Genomic DNA, 17,256 nt, shown 5'->3' with positions numbered 1-17,256 from the left:
CTATAAATTCGACTACATCCATCTTTGCTGGTTTACCATCTGGTTACCTGCGCAACCAGATCCAAGTTTGGACTTAAAGGCCCAATTTACTGGCCCTCCAATTTGGTATCAAATCTCGAAACGAGGCCCCACGTTGTTACGAACCCTGTAACTGGGTCACTTACCAGCAAAGATGGAGGTGTCCATTGACGTCTGATGATACTATTTTAACCGTATTTGTTAGTAAAAATACACAAAAATAATATCAATGCAAATATACAGATAATATACATTGTCAATACTAAATCTAAAAGTGCGTGTATAATAATAATCAATAAGAAATAAACTCTATCGTTGTCTAGGGGATAATGTATTGTCCAATGGAAATATAAAGTTCACTCAGTTCATGCAAGCTGCAGCCGTTGGGGATCGCCGTGTTGCAATTGTTGGAGAGAGAGAGAGATTTGGAGAAAAACTTGCCGGCTTTCCTTTATGATTTCGATCCGTCAGGAGTCCCGTTGGTGTGGCCGTTCAAGTGTGACCTCTCCTTTAGATAAACCATTCTTCCGTGGTGAGCTCACCACCCCAGGCAAGGGAGGACGCACACGAGCCCCCACCGGCTGTCACGGGATTTCTAGTGTTTCTCCTGGTGCGTCTAAAGGGGTTGTTCCCCAGACCCTCTTTTATCCTTACTCACAGGGTCTCAGATGTCAATCAGGTTGGGATGATGCAATCCCTCAACCAGACCACTCTGGTTGTCCCCTGAGGGGTTTCAATGAATAGTACAGTACTCAATACACAATTCCTTCTCCAAGAGACAATGGCCGTTATCAGTGGTTACATTTCGCTGAGGCCAGGACACATTCCAAACCTTGTGGATTCTGCGTGTCTCTCTCTCATTTCCTGGGTCCCAGACCCGAATTAATAGCGATCTTGCGATTCTCAAAAAGGAGGGGGTGACTTTGTACCCTTCGGCCCCTCAGAGTTGCTTCACATTCATAACAACGTGAATCACCTGGAAAGAATGTTTAGTTCCCTGGATAATAGGATGGTAGGACAGGAAGAAGTGAAGCATTTGCAAGGGTATGTATTGTAATAAAAAGGAGGGGGGGGCAGTGTGGATGGGAGTGGACCAGGAGGTCATGTACTGAATGAATCCTGAAATCCATTCATCTTGTTATGCTGGGAAGAGAGCAAACCTTTCTGTGGCATTGCTATGACACGAGGGTCTGAGTGTTTGAAGGTTGAGCAGGATGAGTCTTTCTTCCTCGGGGCGTAGGAGAATGTGAGATGTCCTTGTAGAGGTGTATATAATCATTGGTGGGGTGTATGGGGTGTCAGGGAGCGGTAGCACCTCTGGTGGGGGAACATGTTGCATCCTTCTCAAGTGGTTTGTCCACCTTTGGTCACCACCTGGCACTCAGCTCTCATCTGTGGCTCCCTGTAGCTGTTTGCATGCGACAGCGACCTCATCCCAGGCAATGGCTTCAACAAGCTGGCTAAACCAGGTGAGGATAGCCGAAGGGTCTCAAACCCTCGATAAGATAGGGAGTTGTCTATCCCAGCATTGATCTCTTCTGCTTAATCCCTACGGATTGAGTGAACAAGACCAATTTAAGGCCCAATGGTCAAGAAGGCGGTCTCTGCAAGTATCGTGGAATCCGTAGAGCATGACAAAACACAGAAGATGTCCTGGTTATCCACTGCGCCTAATCCCATCTCCAGCCATCTTGACTCTTGTCTTGCCACTGGATCCAGATGGGAATTGGGAAGAGAGAGCGAGGCTGATGCTGCGCAAATCTCCCTCACTTAAATCCAAATCAAGCAATAATCCTGACACCATCAGCCGGCTGATGGCGTAGTGGCATCAGCACTGGGCTTTCAAGGCAAGCGTTCCTGAGTTCGAATCAGGCCAGCTCCCTTGCACTCTCTCAATCCATCCTGTGTTGAGCATCAAGTTAGCAACTTGACCTCGTAGAAAGTACTAATGATGTCAAGGTCTTCATGGATGATGATAGGCAAACATTATAATCATTGGTATGTTGATTTATTATTGTCACCTGTACGGAGGTACAATAAAAAAGCTTTTCTTGCACACCGTTCATGCAGATTCAAATTATTATCAAGACATAAGGATAGACCGAGGTAAAACAATAGAATAATTCAGAGTTATGCATAACAGCTACAGTGATATTACAGTATGATGATATGGCACATGATGATACAATGTAGAAGTTGTCCTTGAGTTTGATATTTCTGCTTTCAGGCTTTCCTCTTTGGTGCCTGATGGAAAAGGGAGAAGGGAAAATGTCCAGGTGGGTGGCATCTCTGATGAGAATAGACAGAGCAACTGCAGTCAGTTTTTCCCCAGGATTGAGGAATCAAGAACGAGAGGACTAATGTTTAAACGAGAGGTGCGAGATTTAACTGATCCCTGAGGGACAATTTGTACACAAAGATAATGGTCCATATCAGATGTTGAGATAGTGTGGCAAAAACAGGTAAACAAACAATATTTAAAAGACACTTGGACAAATACATGGATAGGAAAGGTTCAGGGGGATATGGTGCAGACATGGGGAAATGGGTCGAGATCAGATGGGAACCTTGGACTGCACAGAGTGCCGGTTTGGTGGATTCAAAATTTGGCTCAGATGTAAGAAACAGAGGTTGGAGGTTGAAGGTTGTTTCTCGGAATGGCGACTGGTAGAGAATGGTATGCTGCAGGGGTTGATATCAGAACACATTTTATTCATCATTTACATCAAAGATTTAGATACAAATGCAGAAGGCTTGTAAGTTTGTGAATGACACGAAATTGAGAGTTATTGTTGATAATGAAGTTTACCATTGATTACGAGGTGATCTTCAGAATCAGGCTTATTGTCACTGACATACATCATGAACTTTACTTTGTAGCAGCAGTACAATGCAAGACATAAAAAATTACCGTAAGTTACAATAAGGGAATAGTGCAGGAGAGGAATAGTGAGGTAGTGTGGGAGGTTCAGAAATACGTTGGCATAGGAAAAGTAGCTCAAACATTGAGTGTGTATCTTTAGGCTCCTAAACCTCTTCATGATGGCAGTAATGAGAAGAGTACATGTTTTGGATGGTGAAGGTCCCTAATGATGTTGCCTTCTTGTGACATTGCCTTTTGAAGATGTCCTTGATAATGGGAGGCTTGTGTCCACGATAGAGCTAATTGATCTCAGAATCAGGTTTAATGTCTCTGGTATATCTCATGAAATTTGTTAATTTTGTGGCAGCAGTACACTGGTAAATATAGTGAAAAAGCTGTGAATTACATTAAGTATATATGTAAATTAAATAGTTAGATTAAATAAGTAGTGCAAAAACAGAAATAAAATGTATAGTTTGTAGGTTCAATGACCATTCAGAAATCAGGTGACAGATGTGAAGGAGCTGTTCCTGAATCACTGAGTGTGTGCCATCAGGCTTCTGTGTCTCCTTCTTGAAGGTAACAATGAGAAGAGGGTATGTCCTGAGTGGTGAGGGTCCTTAATGATGGACACCACCTTTTTGAGGCATCGTTCCTTGAAGATGTCTTGGATACTATGGAGGCTGGTACCCATTGATGGAGATGAATAATTAAACAACTCTCTGTAGATTTTACTTCAATCCTGTGCGGTAGCCCCCCCCCCCCCATAGCAAACGATGATACAGTCAGTTGAAATGGTCTCCAAAGTACATCTGCAGAAATTTTTGAGTGTTTTAGGTGACGTATCAGATCTGTTCAGTTAGAGAAGTGAGCCAGAGAGTGGCACATGCACTTCATGTGGGAGAACAAGGTGCTGATCGATAGGAACTACTGGAAGGATTGTTCAGTCATTTGTTTATTCAAGTACCACTCTTCATGACCTCATGGACTGTGGGGTCTATATGGTTTTCATGGCAAGATACAGAAGTAGATTGCCAGGCCTTTCTTCCACACAGATAATGCTGCTGCCCAGGTTGGTGCCCAGCTGGGTTTGAACTCAAGACCATCTGCCTTGAAGTCCAGTTCTGATGCCACTACACCACCAGCCAGCAGGAGGCAACCAACTGGGTAACTGTCAGGAGAAGGAGGGGAAATGGGCAGAGGACACCTATGACCATTCAGCTCAATAACGTATACTGCTTTGGATAGTTTGGTGTCTGGGTGTGCAGCTCACAACAGAAGAGAGGTAAAGAGGATTGCAGTGGTAATAGGATATTCCATAGTAAGAGATATAGGGAGCAGATTTGGTGGGTGTGATAGAGACATACGGATGGTATGTTTCCTCCAAGGTGCCAGGGTCAGAGATGTCTCAGATCAGCTCCAAAGCATTCTCAAGGGGGAGGGTGAGCAGCCTGAAGTCTTGGTACATATTGTCACTATTAACATAGGTAGGAGATTTGAGGAGGTCCTGAAGAGAGATTATAGGGAGAGAAGTAGAAGGCTGACCTTCAGAAACACAACTGCCAGAGTAGTAATCTCTAAATTGCTACCTGTACCAAGCACCAGTGAGGGTGAGAATAGGATGATATGACAGATGAATGTGTGGCTGGGGGGCTGGTGCAGGGAGCAGCGGTTCAGATTTATGGATCATTGGGTTCTCTTCTGGGGAAGGTATGATCTGTACAAATGGACTGGTTACACTTGAAACCAAGGTGACTAATATCCCTGTGGGCAGGTTTGCTAGAGTTGTTCGGGAGGGTTTAAACTAATATGGTAGGTGTATTGGAACTGGAGTGATAGCGCTGATGATGAGGCAGTTGGTTTACAGTGTGTATTGAGACAGCTAGCAAGGAGAGTCTGTTGATCAGGTAAAATTGAGGTCAACAGGATGAGTTGTAATGTAAGATGTGGACAAAATTTAAAAGGGTGATTAAGGACAGAAGGTATTATATTTGAATGCACCAATATACAGAATAAGTTCAGTGAACTTGTAGCACAGTTACAAATTGGCATGTATGACATTCAGCATCACTGAATTGTGGTAGAAAGAAGATGGTAGCTGGGAGCTTAATGTCCAAACGTACACATTGCATTGAAAGGACAGACAGGTAGGCAGAGGGGTGGTGTGGCTCTGTTGGTAAAAAAAAAGAAATCAAATCATCAGTAAGAGGTGGCATTGTTTTGGAAGGTGTTGAATCCTTTTGAGTAGAGCTAAGAAACTGCAAGGGTAAAAAGACCCTGATGGAAATTATATTTAGACCTCCAAACAGGAGAAAAGATGCCATCCACAGATTACAATGAAAAACAGAAAATACTTGCCAAAAGGGCAATGTTACGATCATCATGAGGGAGTTCAATATGCAGGTAGATTGAGAAAACCAGGTTGGTTCTACATCCCAAGAAGAGGGCATATCTAGAATGCCCATGGGGTGGAGTTTTGGAGCAGGTTGTGGTTAAGCCCTCTAGGGGATCATCTATTCTGTATTGGGTTTTGTGCAATGAACCGAATTGATTAGCTAGCCCTTAAAGGAACCCTTAGGGAAAAGTGATCATAAATGATACAATTCACCTTGCAATTTGAGAAGGAGAAGCTGAAGTCATGTGTATCAGTATTACAGTGGAGTAAAGGGAATTAAAGAGGCATAAGAGAGGAGCTGCAAATTTGACTGGTAAAGAACACTGGCAGGGATGATGGCAGAGCAGCAAAGGCTGAAATTTCTGGGAGAAATTCAGAAGGTGCAAGATGTATACGTTCCACAGAGGAAGAAGTGTCCAAAAGGCAGGATGCCACTACCAAGAGAAGTCAAAGGCAACATAAAAACCATATAATAGTGCAAAATTAATGGGAGTTAGAGGATTGGGAAACCTTTAAAAACTAGCAGAAGGGAAGTAAAAAAGTCATGAAGAAGGAAAAGATAGAATACAAAGGTAAGCTAGCCAATAATGTTAAAGAAGTTACCAAAAGTTTCTTCAAATGCATAAAGTGCAAATAGAGTTGAGAGTAGATATTGGACTACTGGAGAATAATGCTGGAAAGGTAGTAATTGGGGACAAGGAAATGGTGGATGAACTGACTAAGTAGAAAACACTAGCATTCTGTTGAGAGTTCAAGTGTGTCCGGTGGCAGAAGTGTGTGAAGGTGCCATCACTAAGGAGAAGGATTTTGGATACTGAAAGATCAGAAAGTTGATAACTTACTTGGACCAGATGGTCTACACCCCACGATCTGGAGTAGGTGGTGGAAGAGATTGTGGAGGCATTGGTAGTGATTTTTCAAGAATAAATTGATATTGGCATGACTCCAGAGTAATGGAAAGTTGCAATTGCCACTCCATTCTGTAAGAAAGGGGAGAGATAGAAGAAAGGAAACTATAAACCGGTTAGTCTGACCTCAGTGGCTGGGATGATGTTGGAGTCGATTGTTAAGGATGTCCTTTCGGGGTACTTGGAAGCACATGATAAAATAGGCCATATTCAGCATGGTTTTGTCAAGGAAAAACCTTGTCTGACAAATCTATTGGTATTTTTTGAAAACATAACAATCAGAATAGGAAAAGGAGAACCATTGGATGTTGTGTACTTGGATTTTTAGAAGCCTTGTTCCAGGCAAAAAAACCTCTTCTTCAATCTCAACAATACAATCAGATGGTTTGTGACTTTAGGAGAACTCGCACCACTCAGACCCATCCTTAGATCAGTGGCACAGCAGTGTAAGCTCTGAGTCATTTCAAACTCCTGGAAGTGCACACCTTGCAACACCACTACTCTATCATTTCCTGTCAGAGTCACTTTACATACAGACATTCCTGTGCCTAGCATCACTTTATAGGCGTACAATCAATCTGTGTTCGTAAGTCATGTATAGATTCAATCACAAACAAGACAAATTCTGCAGATGCTGGAAATCAAAGCAACCCACACAAAATGCTGGAGGAATTCAACAAGTCAAGCAGCATCACATCTGAGGCGACACATCACCTGTTAATCTGCTGGGGTGATGTACTCTGTCCAGTGCTCTTGGTGTGGCCTGCTTTATATCAGTGGAACCAGACATAGATTGGGAGACAGCTTCACCGAGAACCTACAATCCATCCACCCATGGAAGAAGAGGGATCTCCCAGAGCCCATCCAATTTAATTCCACATCCCTTTCCCATTCCAATATATCAATCCATGGCCTCCTCTACTGTTGCTACGAGGCCACACAAAGGTTGGAGGAACAACACCTTATATTCTGTCTGGCTAGCCTCCAAACCAATGGACTGAACATCGATTTGTCAAACTTCTGGTAATGTCACACCACCCCCCCCCCCTAACATTCCCCATCCCCCTTTCCCCCTCTCATCTTATATCCTTGCCTGCTCATTGCCTTCTTCTAGTGCTCCTCCTCTCTTTTCATTTCTTCATGAACTTCTGTCCTCTACTATCATACTTCCCCTACTCTTGCCCTGATCAACTTCCCAGCTCGTTACTTCATTCTTCCCCTCCCAATTTCACATATCATGTTGTGTTTTTCTCTCCTCTCCATCATATATTTTTAATATACCCCTCATCTTTTTTTCCTCCAGTCCTGCTGAAGGGTCTTGGCCCAAAACTTCAACTGTACTTATGATGCTGCCAGGCTTGCTGAGTTTTTCCAGCATTTTGTGTGTGTTGCTATGTATTATATTTGTTGATTTATTTATTATTGTGTTTTTATCTTATTGCAATTATTTTTGTCCTCCAGAGTAACAATTATTCTGTCCTCCTTGACACTTGTGTGCTGGAAATGACATGAATCAATCTTGAATCTTTTACTTTCCTCACCAGCCACGGTTACCTCATCCTCCCTTCTGAATGCTGTTGCATCTTTGGAATGAACCGATCTTGTGAATTCCAAATTACTCCAGAAACTTCAGCTATTGTTACTTTATTCATACTTTTCCAAGCTGTTCAACCGTCCCTACTATTTAAAGCCCTATCCTCAGCCTGAGTCATGTGATTCACTAGGGGCATAGTCACAACATGGTTCATTCTGATCCCATCCCATTGGAACAACTCCCTCCTTCCCCAGTACTGGTGTCCCATGACTTCAAACCCAGTTCACCCTCACCAATCTTTGAACAACATATAGAGTTCTCTGAACTTATTAACTCTGTGCAAATTACACGTGGCTCCAGAGTTTATTACCTTTGTCATTCAGCATTTTAATTTAGACCCTGGCTGCTGAAATTCCCTCAGTATTACCCCTTTCCTCAATTTTCATACCTACCATAGGTCCTGAGGAGTATGTCAGTATTTACAGCAGGTGTTGGGGATGTTGGTGAGAGTTACTGGACTTGTTTTCCAATTTGTTGCAGCCTGTTTCAGCCTCCCAGGGAAGAAGGAGTCAAGGCAGTTCACGGAAGTGGTGATCATCTTGGATTTCTTATTGTGAAACCAAGACCCTCTTGGACATTGGTAAAGTAGAACACTGCACATCTGATTCACTGGTTCACTGGACAGACCAATGGTGGGGGACCTGCAAGGCCTTGGTTGTGGCGCAGACCAGGCTCTCTTTCATGCCTCTGTGTTTCTTGATGTGGCCACTGAGGAAAGAGTCAATGGAGCTGGCTGTGTGCCGCCGGATTCCATGCAGGGTTGGGAGCTGGTCCCTCCCGGTGGATCTGACCCTCAGTATTGGTTCCCAGGAAGACCAGCTGTATTGCGTTTATCTGAAGCTGCCCTTGGGAGAAATAAAGAACTACTGCAGCCTGTCCTTTCAGAAGTATGGCCTCAAGACAACATCCATGCACCATCATTCTACTCTGAGGGATTTGGGCTATATTATTGTGGTTGTTTGTGAACCCAAGAAAATTGAATATAATCTTTTAACTGCCAATAAATGGTGGTGGGGTTTAGTCATTATTCTGAAGCATACAAAGAACTTATGAGGCCTAATAGCTGTCATTTGGCTTTAATTTTCTTAGAGCACCTTGAAATATTATTTGTTAGAATGTCAGATTGATGTCAAGGACAGTCTCTGTTAACTAGTCTTAGAAATGTGTCTGTTATTTATGTTGGAACCAAGGCAGTAATGTGCTCCACATTTAGTGAAAGACATCTACTGGGCCAAGGAAAACTATACACTGGAGTCACCTGAGGTTGATGTGAACTAGGGAAATAAATTATTTTTGCATTTATATGAGTATTTACCATTTGAAAATTATGTCAGACTGTGCCTCACCAAGAGAAATCACCATCTGTTGGAATTTCTGATGACTTTGAAAAGTAATTTCATAACCCTCAAACAGAACTGGAATGAATTCCAAGTGAACAACTTTTAAACATGACGATGGACACCTATCATAAATTGTAGATGGTTTGATGAGAACAGGCGTTAGTTATGAAATTGCAAAAGCAAAGATAGTACATGTAAAAAAGGAAGTATTATAGGGATAATCAGTGGTCAATAGATGGAAAAAAACAAATCAAACTGAACCCTTTATGGGAGAAAATAATTCCAAGTAAAGCAGCATGTGAATGTAATTGATGGATTTGCTCTGGCCTCCAAATCTCCTTCCAAAATAGAAGAAACTATGAAAATATAAGCTTGAAAGATAACAAATATAATCTTAATATTGAAAGAATGGGTGAAAGATTAAAGCAGCATATTGAAGCGGCAGGGCCTGGGTCAGAGTGTGAGAACGACATGAGGTTTGGCTGATATAACCACCGGGCCAGATTGAAAAGGTCACGGTTTTGGGGCCAGAGGTGAGGGATGACCCAGTGTGCAGCTCATTACTCTGTGAGGTTTATTTGTCTCTGCACTGAACTGAGGCTTTGGCCTGCGACTGATGGGTTTCTGGATCTGCCGCAGTGATGACCGGCCTTCATGTATGTGTACTCACTTTAATGAACTTCGGTTCTCAATGTTACTTTCATTGTTTGCACAAATTGATTTTTTTTGCACATTGGGTGTTTAACAATCTGTTTTTTTAATGCCTTCTACTGGGATTCTTTGTTCTGTGGCTGCCAGTAAGGTAATGAATCTAAAGGTTCTATAATGTACACCTACTTTGAGAATAAATGTATTTTGAACTTTGAAAACAGAGATTAAGAACACATGAATAATTTTCCATTATGAAAATTCTGTTCACATCAGCTGATGTTCCAACAAATCACAGCTCATCCACAATGATTTATTCTTAAAGATTTAACTCAGTGGTCCCCAACCACCGGGCGCGGACCGGTACCGGGCCGCAAAACATGTGCTACTGGGCCGCGAGGAAACGATTTGATTTGGCGATATTTAACGATATGAGTCAGCTGCACCTTTCCTCATTCCCTGTCATGCCCACTGTTGGAACTTGAATGCATGCAAGGTCATTACTCACACGATGTCTTTACCCATGTGTCACCCATGTTTGCACGGGAAGAAGATCAACTCCTCGAGCTTACAAATGATGGTGGCTGAAAAGTATGTTTGACATCACATCTCTGCCAGCATTCTGGATCAAAGTCAAGGCCGAATATCCTGAGATAGCCATGAAAGCACTGAAAACGTTGCTTCCATTTCCTACATCATATCTCGGCAAAGCAGCCTTTACTGCAATGAATGCAACAAAAGTTAAATTGCGGAATAGACTGGACATAAGGAACCCCCTTCAAATATTGCTGTCTCCCATCACCCCTCAATGGGACCTTCTTGTTGTAGGGAAACAAGCCCAGGGTTCCCACTGAAAAGCCTAGGGTTCCCACTGATTCAGCAATATTGGTGTGTTGCAATGATTTTATATGTTCATATGGGAAAATATGCGCTGTGTGTTTAATATTAAATTCGTTAGATAAACCCTTCTAGAAATGAAATTAAGAGTATTAGCCACTTATAAATGACTTTTTTGACTTATCACCTATATTCCAGTCATGATTAACACCTCCCCCCCCCCCCCAACAGTCGGCCGGTCCGCAAGAATACTGTCAATATTAAACCGGTTTGTGGTGCAAAAATTGTTGGGGACCCCTGATTTAACTGATGAATGAAATGCAACTGTACAAATTTGCTGGAGATAGAAAGCTGGGTATCAGGTGGACTCTGTGGGATACTGAGTAGTTTATGGAAAGGGACTTGTAAGAGTCGATATATGGAGGTGATTTTCTTCCCGTGGATGGCTGGAAAAATGAATCCCGTCTCAGCAGCATTCCGTTCAAGTGGAACAGAGATGGGAAATAACTTCACCCAGAGTATGGTTATCATGCAAATTCTCTGATGAATCAGCTTCTGAGTTTGATCAAGAGTGAAAAGATCAATCCTTTTCAAAACATGTGAATCAAGGGATGTGGGAATTGCACAGGAAGGAGTCACAATAACAGGTGTTTGTCATGATCCCACTGAATGTTCGAATGATTATCATACAAGAAGCATCTGACTGTACAGGATAGAGGTACTCATTCAAAAAGAAATGCATCTTCCACTCTGTTCTGGTTCGCAGAGTCCTCCATCACATTTCATTTGATGTGTGGATTTCTTCTCTCAGCCCCACTGTTCCCTCTAAGCTGTGTGGGTGTGTGGCCGTGCAGTAAGTGAAATGCTTCCATGCACATAGCCTTTGTTGCTGTGCGGCTGGAATTCTCTTTTGTATAATGATTAATTAAAGTGAAGAGCAGATTTCAGAATGTGTAACCAATTTCCTACTCAGACCAATGGTTGGTCCATGCTGCTTTAAAAAAAATAGAGGAAATGTTAACCAGGGTTCTGACAGAGGCAGCGGTAGAGATTGTGGAGGCATTAGTAATGATCTTTCAAAAATCATTGGACTATGGCATGGTACCAGAGGACTGGAAAATTGCAAATGTCACTGCATTCTTTAAGAGAGGAGGAAGCCAACAGAAAGGAAATTATAGACCAGTTAGTCTGAGATCAGTGGTTTGGAAGATGTTGGACGCAATTGTTAAGGATGTGGTTATGGAGTACTTAGTGACACAGGACAAGAAAGGACATAGTCTGCATGGTTTCCTTCAGGGAAAATCTTGCCTGATGATACAGTTGGAATTCTTTGAGGAAATGAGATGTAGGATAATAATTATATACATTAGAAAGTACCGAGATAATGGTTCTTGTGATTATTGTTCTTTTTAATCAAAATATCCCTATAAAATTTAGGGTAAAATATTACACATTTCATTTGTTGTTTTGAAAACCCTTACTGGACATTCTTCAAGGTACCCCAGTAGCAGGCACCCTTTTGGCCCACTGAATATATGGCAGACTTCAGAAAATACCCTTCCCAAACAATTTGCCCCGTAACTCATGCCATGTTCCCATTAATCCCATCACTATCCTGCACTTATGGCCAACTACAGTGGCCAAATAACCTGAAACAGAGCATTTTGGGAAAAACCTATCCCAATGCAGAAATAAAAGGCAGGAATAGGTTTAAGAGGGAACAATAGCTGACAGAATTGAACCCAGATCACTGAAGCTCTGAGGTGAGAACTTTAACCCTCAGTTACCTGAGGTGATAACTGTAAAGGTCTGCATGCTTTCCAGCTCATAATTTGAGCTACTGATCAGTCAAATTTGCTCACGAAAATTAACTTTACAGGCATGTGTATGTTGGGCAGATACACTAAGGTTAAAATGTTAATGTCATTTTGAATCTGTGTTGTGCATTATCCAATGAAAAATGAATGTAGTACTTGAATGACATTTCATTTCATTAATGATTAATCAGAGAAAGGGATTTCATAAAGCATTATTTAGGCATAACTGCATGTTGAGAAAGTATTAACCCACCATGACAAATCAAAAGCTAACTTCTTAGCATTTCTTAAAGTCACATATTTCTGGATTGTCATAACCAATCAATTAAAGCCTTTTTAAATCATTTGTTTTCCCTTCAGTAATACTTTAGAATTTAGTATGTCTAGAATTTAATTACTACACAGGATACTACAATCATCCAGCAGTCTGAAATACAAAGCAACTGGCCTGATATCTGATCTGGTATGATGAAACTACACTGCAAAAGAGAATTTTAAAAAACTTTAAACGCAATGGGTTAAATTTGTACCTGTTTTAATCAAGTAAATTTGTCTTAATACATGCATTTGGAACTTACTACATTAATTAAAAAACAAAGTGCACCACAACCTTAATCAATCCAAAGCTCAAATCTGTATATAAGCAGAATAGTTCCAGTGAGCTGTGTAAGATTCTCCCACATTACTCCCAATGCAACAAGCCTTCTGAAGATGGCTTATTCCAGATCATTTTTCTGTCCTTTGAAGGCACTGTGACCCACACAATGCTGGAGGAACTCAGTAGTTCTGGCAGTATCTATGAAGAGGGTAAATGGTTGATGTTTTGGTCTGAGGCCCTTCATCAGGATCTGATGGTCAAATAAATGTCAACTGGTTATTCCTCTGCATAGATGGTGTCTGACCTGCTCAGATCATGCAGCATTTTGTCTGTGTGAATCTGGATTTCCAACATCTCTGGGATCTCTTGTGTTTTTGTTGCCAGCTTTCCTGATCACCTCCCTTTTGACAATGCCACGATGTCTCTGCTGGAGAGTGGCTAATTCCTCTGAAAACTGAAGTCCAGTGATGAAAGCAAGGGAGCACTGATGCTTATTCCATAATATCTGTGTCATAATATCTACAATTTCCTTTAATTATATTGACCTATTTTCCCCACAAACTAAAGAATCATTAATGCAGCAGGGCTTTGAATTAATTGCCAAGATTTAAAATAATTGTATTTACTTCACATATTTCAATGTTTTACTCTGTATTCTTACATTGATTCCACAATATTCTGTGATGTTTTGATGATTATAGACAAGCATAGACAACATTATTTCAAACTCTGCACTGAAGTTGATTCTGTGTCCATCTGCTGAACAAGAAGGAATCCGTGGAATGTTTGAGGAACTTTTTGATGCAGTTTGATATGAAGAGAATTGACATGGATCATGAAATTTCCTTCTCTCTGATTAGTTGCTGCGTGATTTGGTGAGCATCTCCCTCAGTTGGTTTTCATTTCAGTTTTCAAACATCTAATGGCGAGGAAATCCATGAATGCAATAATTGAGATAGAAGCAAGACAATTTATCAATCTGTTTACCGTGGAGTTTGTATGCGAGGAATGACACAGAACAGTTATGTAAAGTAAGCATTTAATAGGGCAAATCCAGTTTATATTGATGATGGGGTATAATTAAATTCACTAATATGGGACGCAGTGAAAAAGACTGAATGTAATTTGCACAATCACTCATGGTGTGTTTTGAATACATTCACAGGAGTGCGTTTCATTTTTGAGATAGTTTGGAATAGCTTGAGATATTGGATGTGACACAGCACTGATATCATCCAGAGCCATTTACTCCAAGTGATCATATAGGATGAGTTAAGCTCAGAATTGAAAAGGATATGACCTGAGATTAGTTTACAGTTACAACTGAGATGTAAAGTTTTATGGATTTATTTCAATAATATGTAAGTTATTCTGTTATCTTGCAATATTTTGCATTTTTCCTTACTTTTTGCATTGTGATTTAATAACAAGTATTAATAAACTACTTAGATTAATTCTGACTTGCTGTGCTGTGTAGGTTCATGTGAAACTCACAAACCTGCAGAAGGGAGAATTATTGACAATTGTTTGACAATTTTAAATGAGATCTAAATGTGCAAGGCTTTATTGATTCCAGATCTTGCCATGAGGTTTGCTCCAATTTCTCTAACAATTTTTTTTTAAGAGGTTCTCTTAAGGTAAGTCAAATTGTACAAGTCAACAAGCATCAAACACAGACTTGTGATATATAACATCAAATGGTTGGGGTGGCACTTGATCTTTCAAACAATGGTTTACGTCTTAATTGATACAGGTGTCTATATACTGCACCCAAGTATCAGCTATCATTTTGCTCGTCCTTTTTTTAAACAAGTCATTGGCTGAATAATGCAAGGTGCTGCTGATAAACCCAATGTTTATCGGGTACATCCTTCACGTACACTTTTGAAGGCAGATGTAGCTTAACTGTAAAGCTTAATTCATAGAATAGCACTCTGTTAATCTTGCACCAGTTTTCCAAGTGCCGCAGATTAGAAACTCCCCCTGAAGTCCCTTCAGTAATGAATAGAAAATATTTCCTGGAACGAATGTAGTAGAAGTGAGCATTGTTGAGTCAAATTAGAGCAGGATTTGGTGTTAGCTAACATGAAATTATTAACCACACCATAATATAAAGACACTGGGTAGCTCAGTTAATCAGTTTTAGAGACAAATTTCACCATTCTCTCTGCACTCTCTGTAAGTTCCTTCAGTGCATCACTCAGTATCTTGTAAGTCATGAGAAATGATGAGCCTGCTCCAAAAATGGAGCCAATGACAGGGACATGGTGGAGAGCAAATTCCACGGCTGAAATGGCAGCAGCAGTAGCAACCCAACCTAACTTCATAATTGCATCTATGGTTATTTCCCCCAGCAGTGGACTTTTTACTGCCTCCTTCAGCTCTTCCACAGGTTTTCCTGCTCTCTTGGCCAATCTTTGAAAAGAGGCATCATCCAGCCCCAGGTATTTTTGGAAGCAGACAATGGCTCCAATCAATATAACGATATCACAAGCGAGAGAGACACCGGGAACTGGGATGGTTCCCAATCCACCAGAGAGTGTTGCAAACATCCAGATACAATTTCTCAGAATCTTAGATTTCTTCTGCACTATCTCCACACTTAGATTTGGAAGGGCCAGGACAAAGATACTTTTCTTTACATTATTTAAATCATCTTCAAGTCTTTCATTTAACTGAAAGAAATCAAAATGTTTTGGCTCTTTACCAGATATGAGGAACACAGATGAATCTGGAAACCCTGCCCCTGCCAAATTACTGACACAAAGATTCCGAATCTTTTCCAGCCCTTCTTTATCATTAATAGCCTTCTCTACTTTCCTCATGTTGACAAGATCAATGTCAATCTCAGAGCAGACAAAATAGAACTTTTTCCCCAACCGTGTAATCTCTTTGGCAAGTTTTACATCATTTTCTTTGAATTGAACAGCGGTGATTATGATAAAGAAATCATATCTTTCAAATTTCATTTTTGTGAGATACTTAGCTGCTGGAAATTGTATAGATCCGATTCCCGGCAGGTCCCAATAGCGAACATTGGGCAGAGTGGGATGTGAGTACTTGGCTGGCTCCATTGTTGTTTCTGTGAACCCAACTTCAGCTGCTCCCGGATCATCGCTCCGAAGTCCTCTCATGGCATTGATGAAGGTGGATTTTCCTGCACCTGATTCACCCGTCACTGCGATGTTAAGCTCTGTTTTGTTCAGTTCAGCTATCTTCTTCTCTAACAGTGATTTAACTTTTCCCACCCCACCTGTTTCAAAATCAGACTTTAGTTTGCTCAGCTCTTCCTGTGTGAAGCATGACAGGGTCTCAGTCTCTGCCACCTGTTCACTGAAAGAAAATATGTTCCATTAAAATTCTCAACTGAAACAACTTCCAATTATATTTCATATCATGGCATTCACAGAACATTCTCATGTCAGTCCTTCCTAGTAATGGTCCAAATGCTCTTTGCTGTTAGAATTTGCTACCCAACAGCTATTCATATTTATTATTATAATGTGCATAAGCACAAGTAGAGCCATTGGAAAATATAGCACAGAAACAGGCATCGACATGCATTAGTACAATAGCCCTTCATACTCACATTATTGATGTAACTATCCAAACTTCTCTTAAACATTAAAATTGAGCTCACAAGCACCACTTATGTTGGCAGCTCATTCCAAACTCGCACGACCCTCTGACCGGTTAATAGGCTTTGCTTAAACACCATTGATTTATCTGATGGAGCTCATAGATCTTGACCTATTTTTCCACAGAGCAGCAACTTCACATACTTCTACCATTTTATTTCTGTTCATCCATGTTGCTTCTCAGTCATCTCGTCTCAGTTCAACAAATTATCTTAGCTTTTGCCTCTTTGAAATGATACTGCAGGTGAAGTTGGTGATGGGAAATTTGGAGCACATGAAGCCCTATATTGTGAGGGGTGCTAGTAATTGGTTGATAGGGTGCAGAAGAGAAGAGGTTACCAGAGGTTCCTATGCAGATGATGCTTTCTGTCTGCAGTGTGGTGAATCAATGGAATGGGAACGGCACATTTCAGACCTGGCATGCTTCAGTTATTGATACTCTCTACCACAGTCAATAATCTCGTTTCAGTACATGCAGTTCTGAATGATGCTGTGCAGTCAAATTGTTGGAGGGGAAAAAGAGAAGAACATTTTCCAAGAACATGTCCATCCTCAACCATTGTCAGTGCTAATGATGTGGCTGAAATAGTCACAAGCATG

At 41.1% G+C, this 17,256-nt stretch overlaps 1 protein-coding gene across 4 annotated transcripts in view; it reads right to left on the bottom strand.

Annotated features, from left to right (window-relative positions):
* Positions 1–12,938: 12,938 nt before the first annotated feature.
* The window catches only part of LOC140734504 (interferon-inducible GTPase 5-like), a 30,958-nt gene continuing 26,640 nt past the window's right edge, over positions 12,939–17,256 (bottom strand). For all 4 annotated transcript variants that reach the window (XM_073058557.1, XM_073058558.1, XM_073058559.1 and 1 more), the window contains one exon: positions 12,939–16,351. In XM_073058557.1, coding sequence (XP_072914658.1) covers positions 15,151–16,351 — 1,201 coding nt within the window. In that variant the 3' untranslated portion in view covers positions 12,939–15,150. The remainder of the gene's footprint in view (positions 16,352–17,256) is intronic.

The sequence above is a fragment of the Hemitrygon akajei genome, chromosome 10 (genome assembly GCF_048418815.1).
Source record: "Hemitrygon akajei chromosome 10, sHemAka1.3, whole genome shotgun sequence".
NCBI lineage: Eukaryota > Metazoa > Chordata > Chondrichthyes > Myliobatiformes > Dasyatidae > Hemitrygon > Hemitrygon akajei.
The sequence above is the reverse complement of the archived record's forward strand: the minus strand, read 5'-3'. Positions and strand labels throughout refer to the sequence as shown.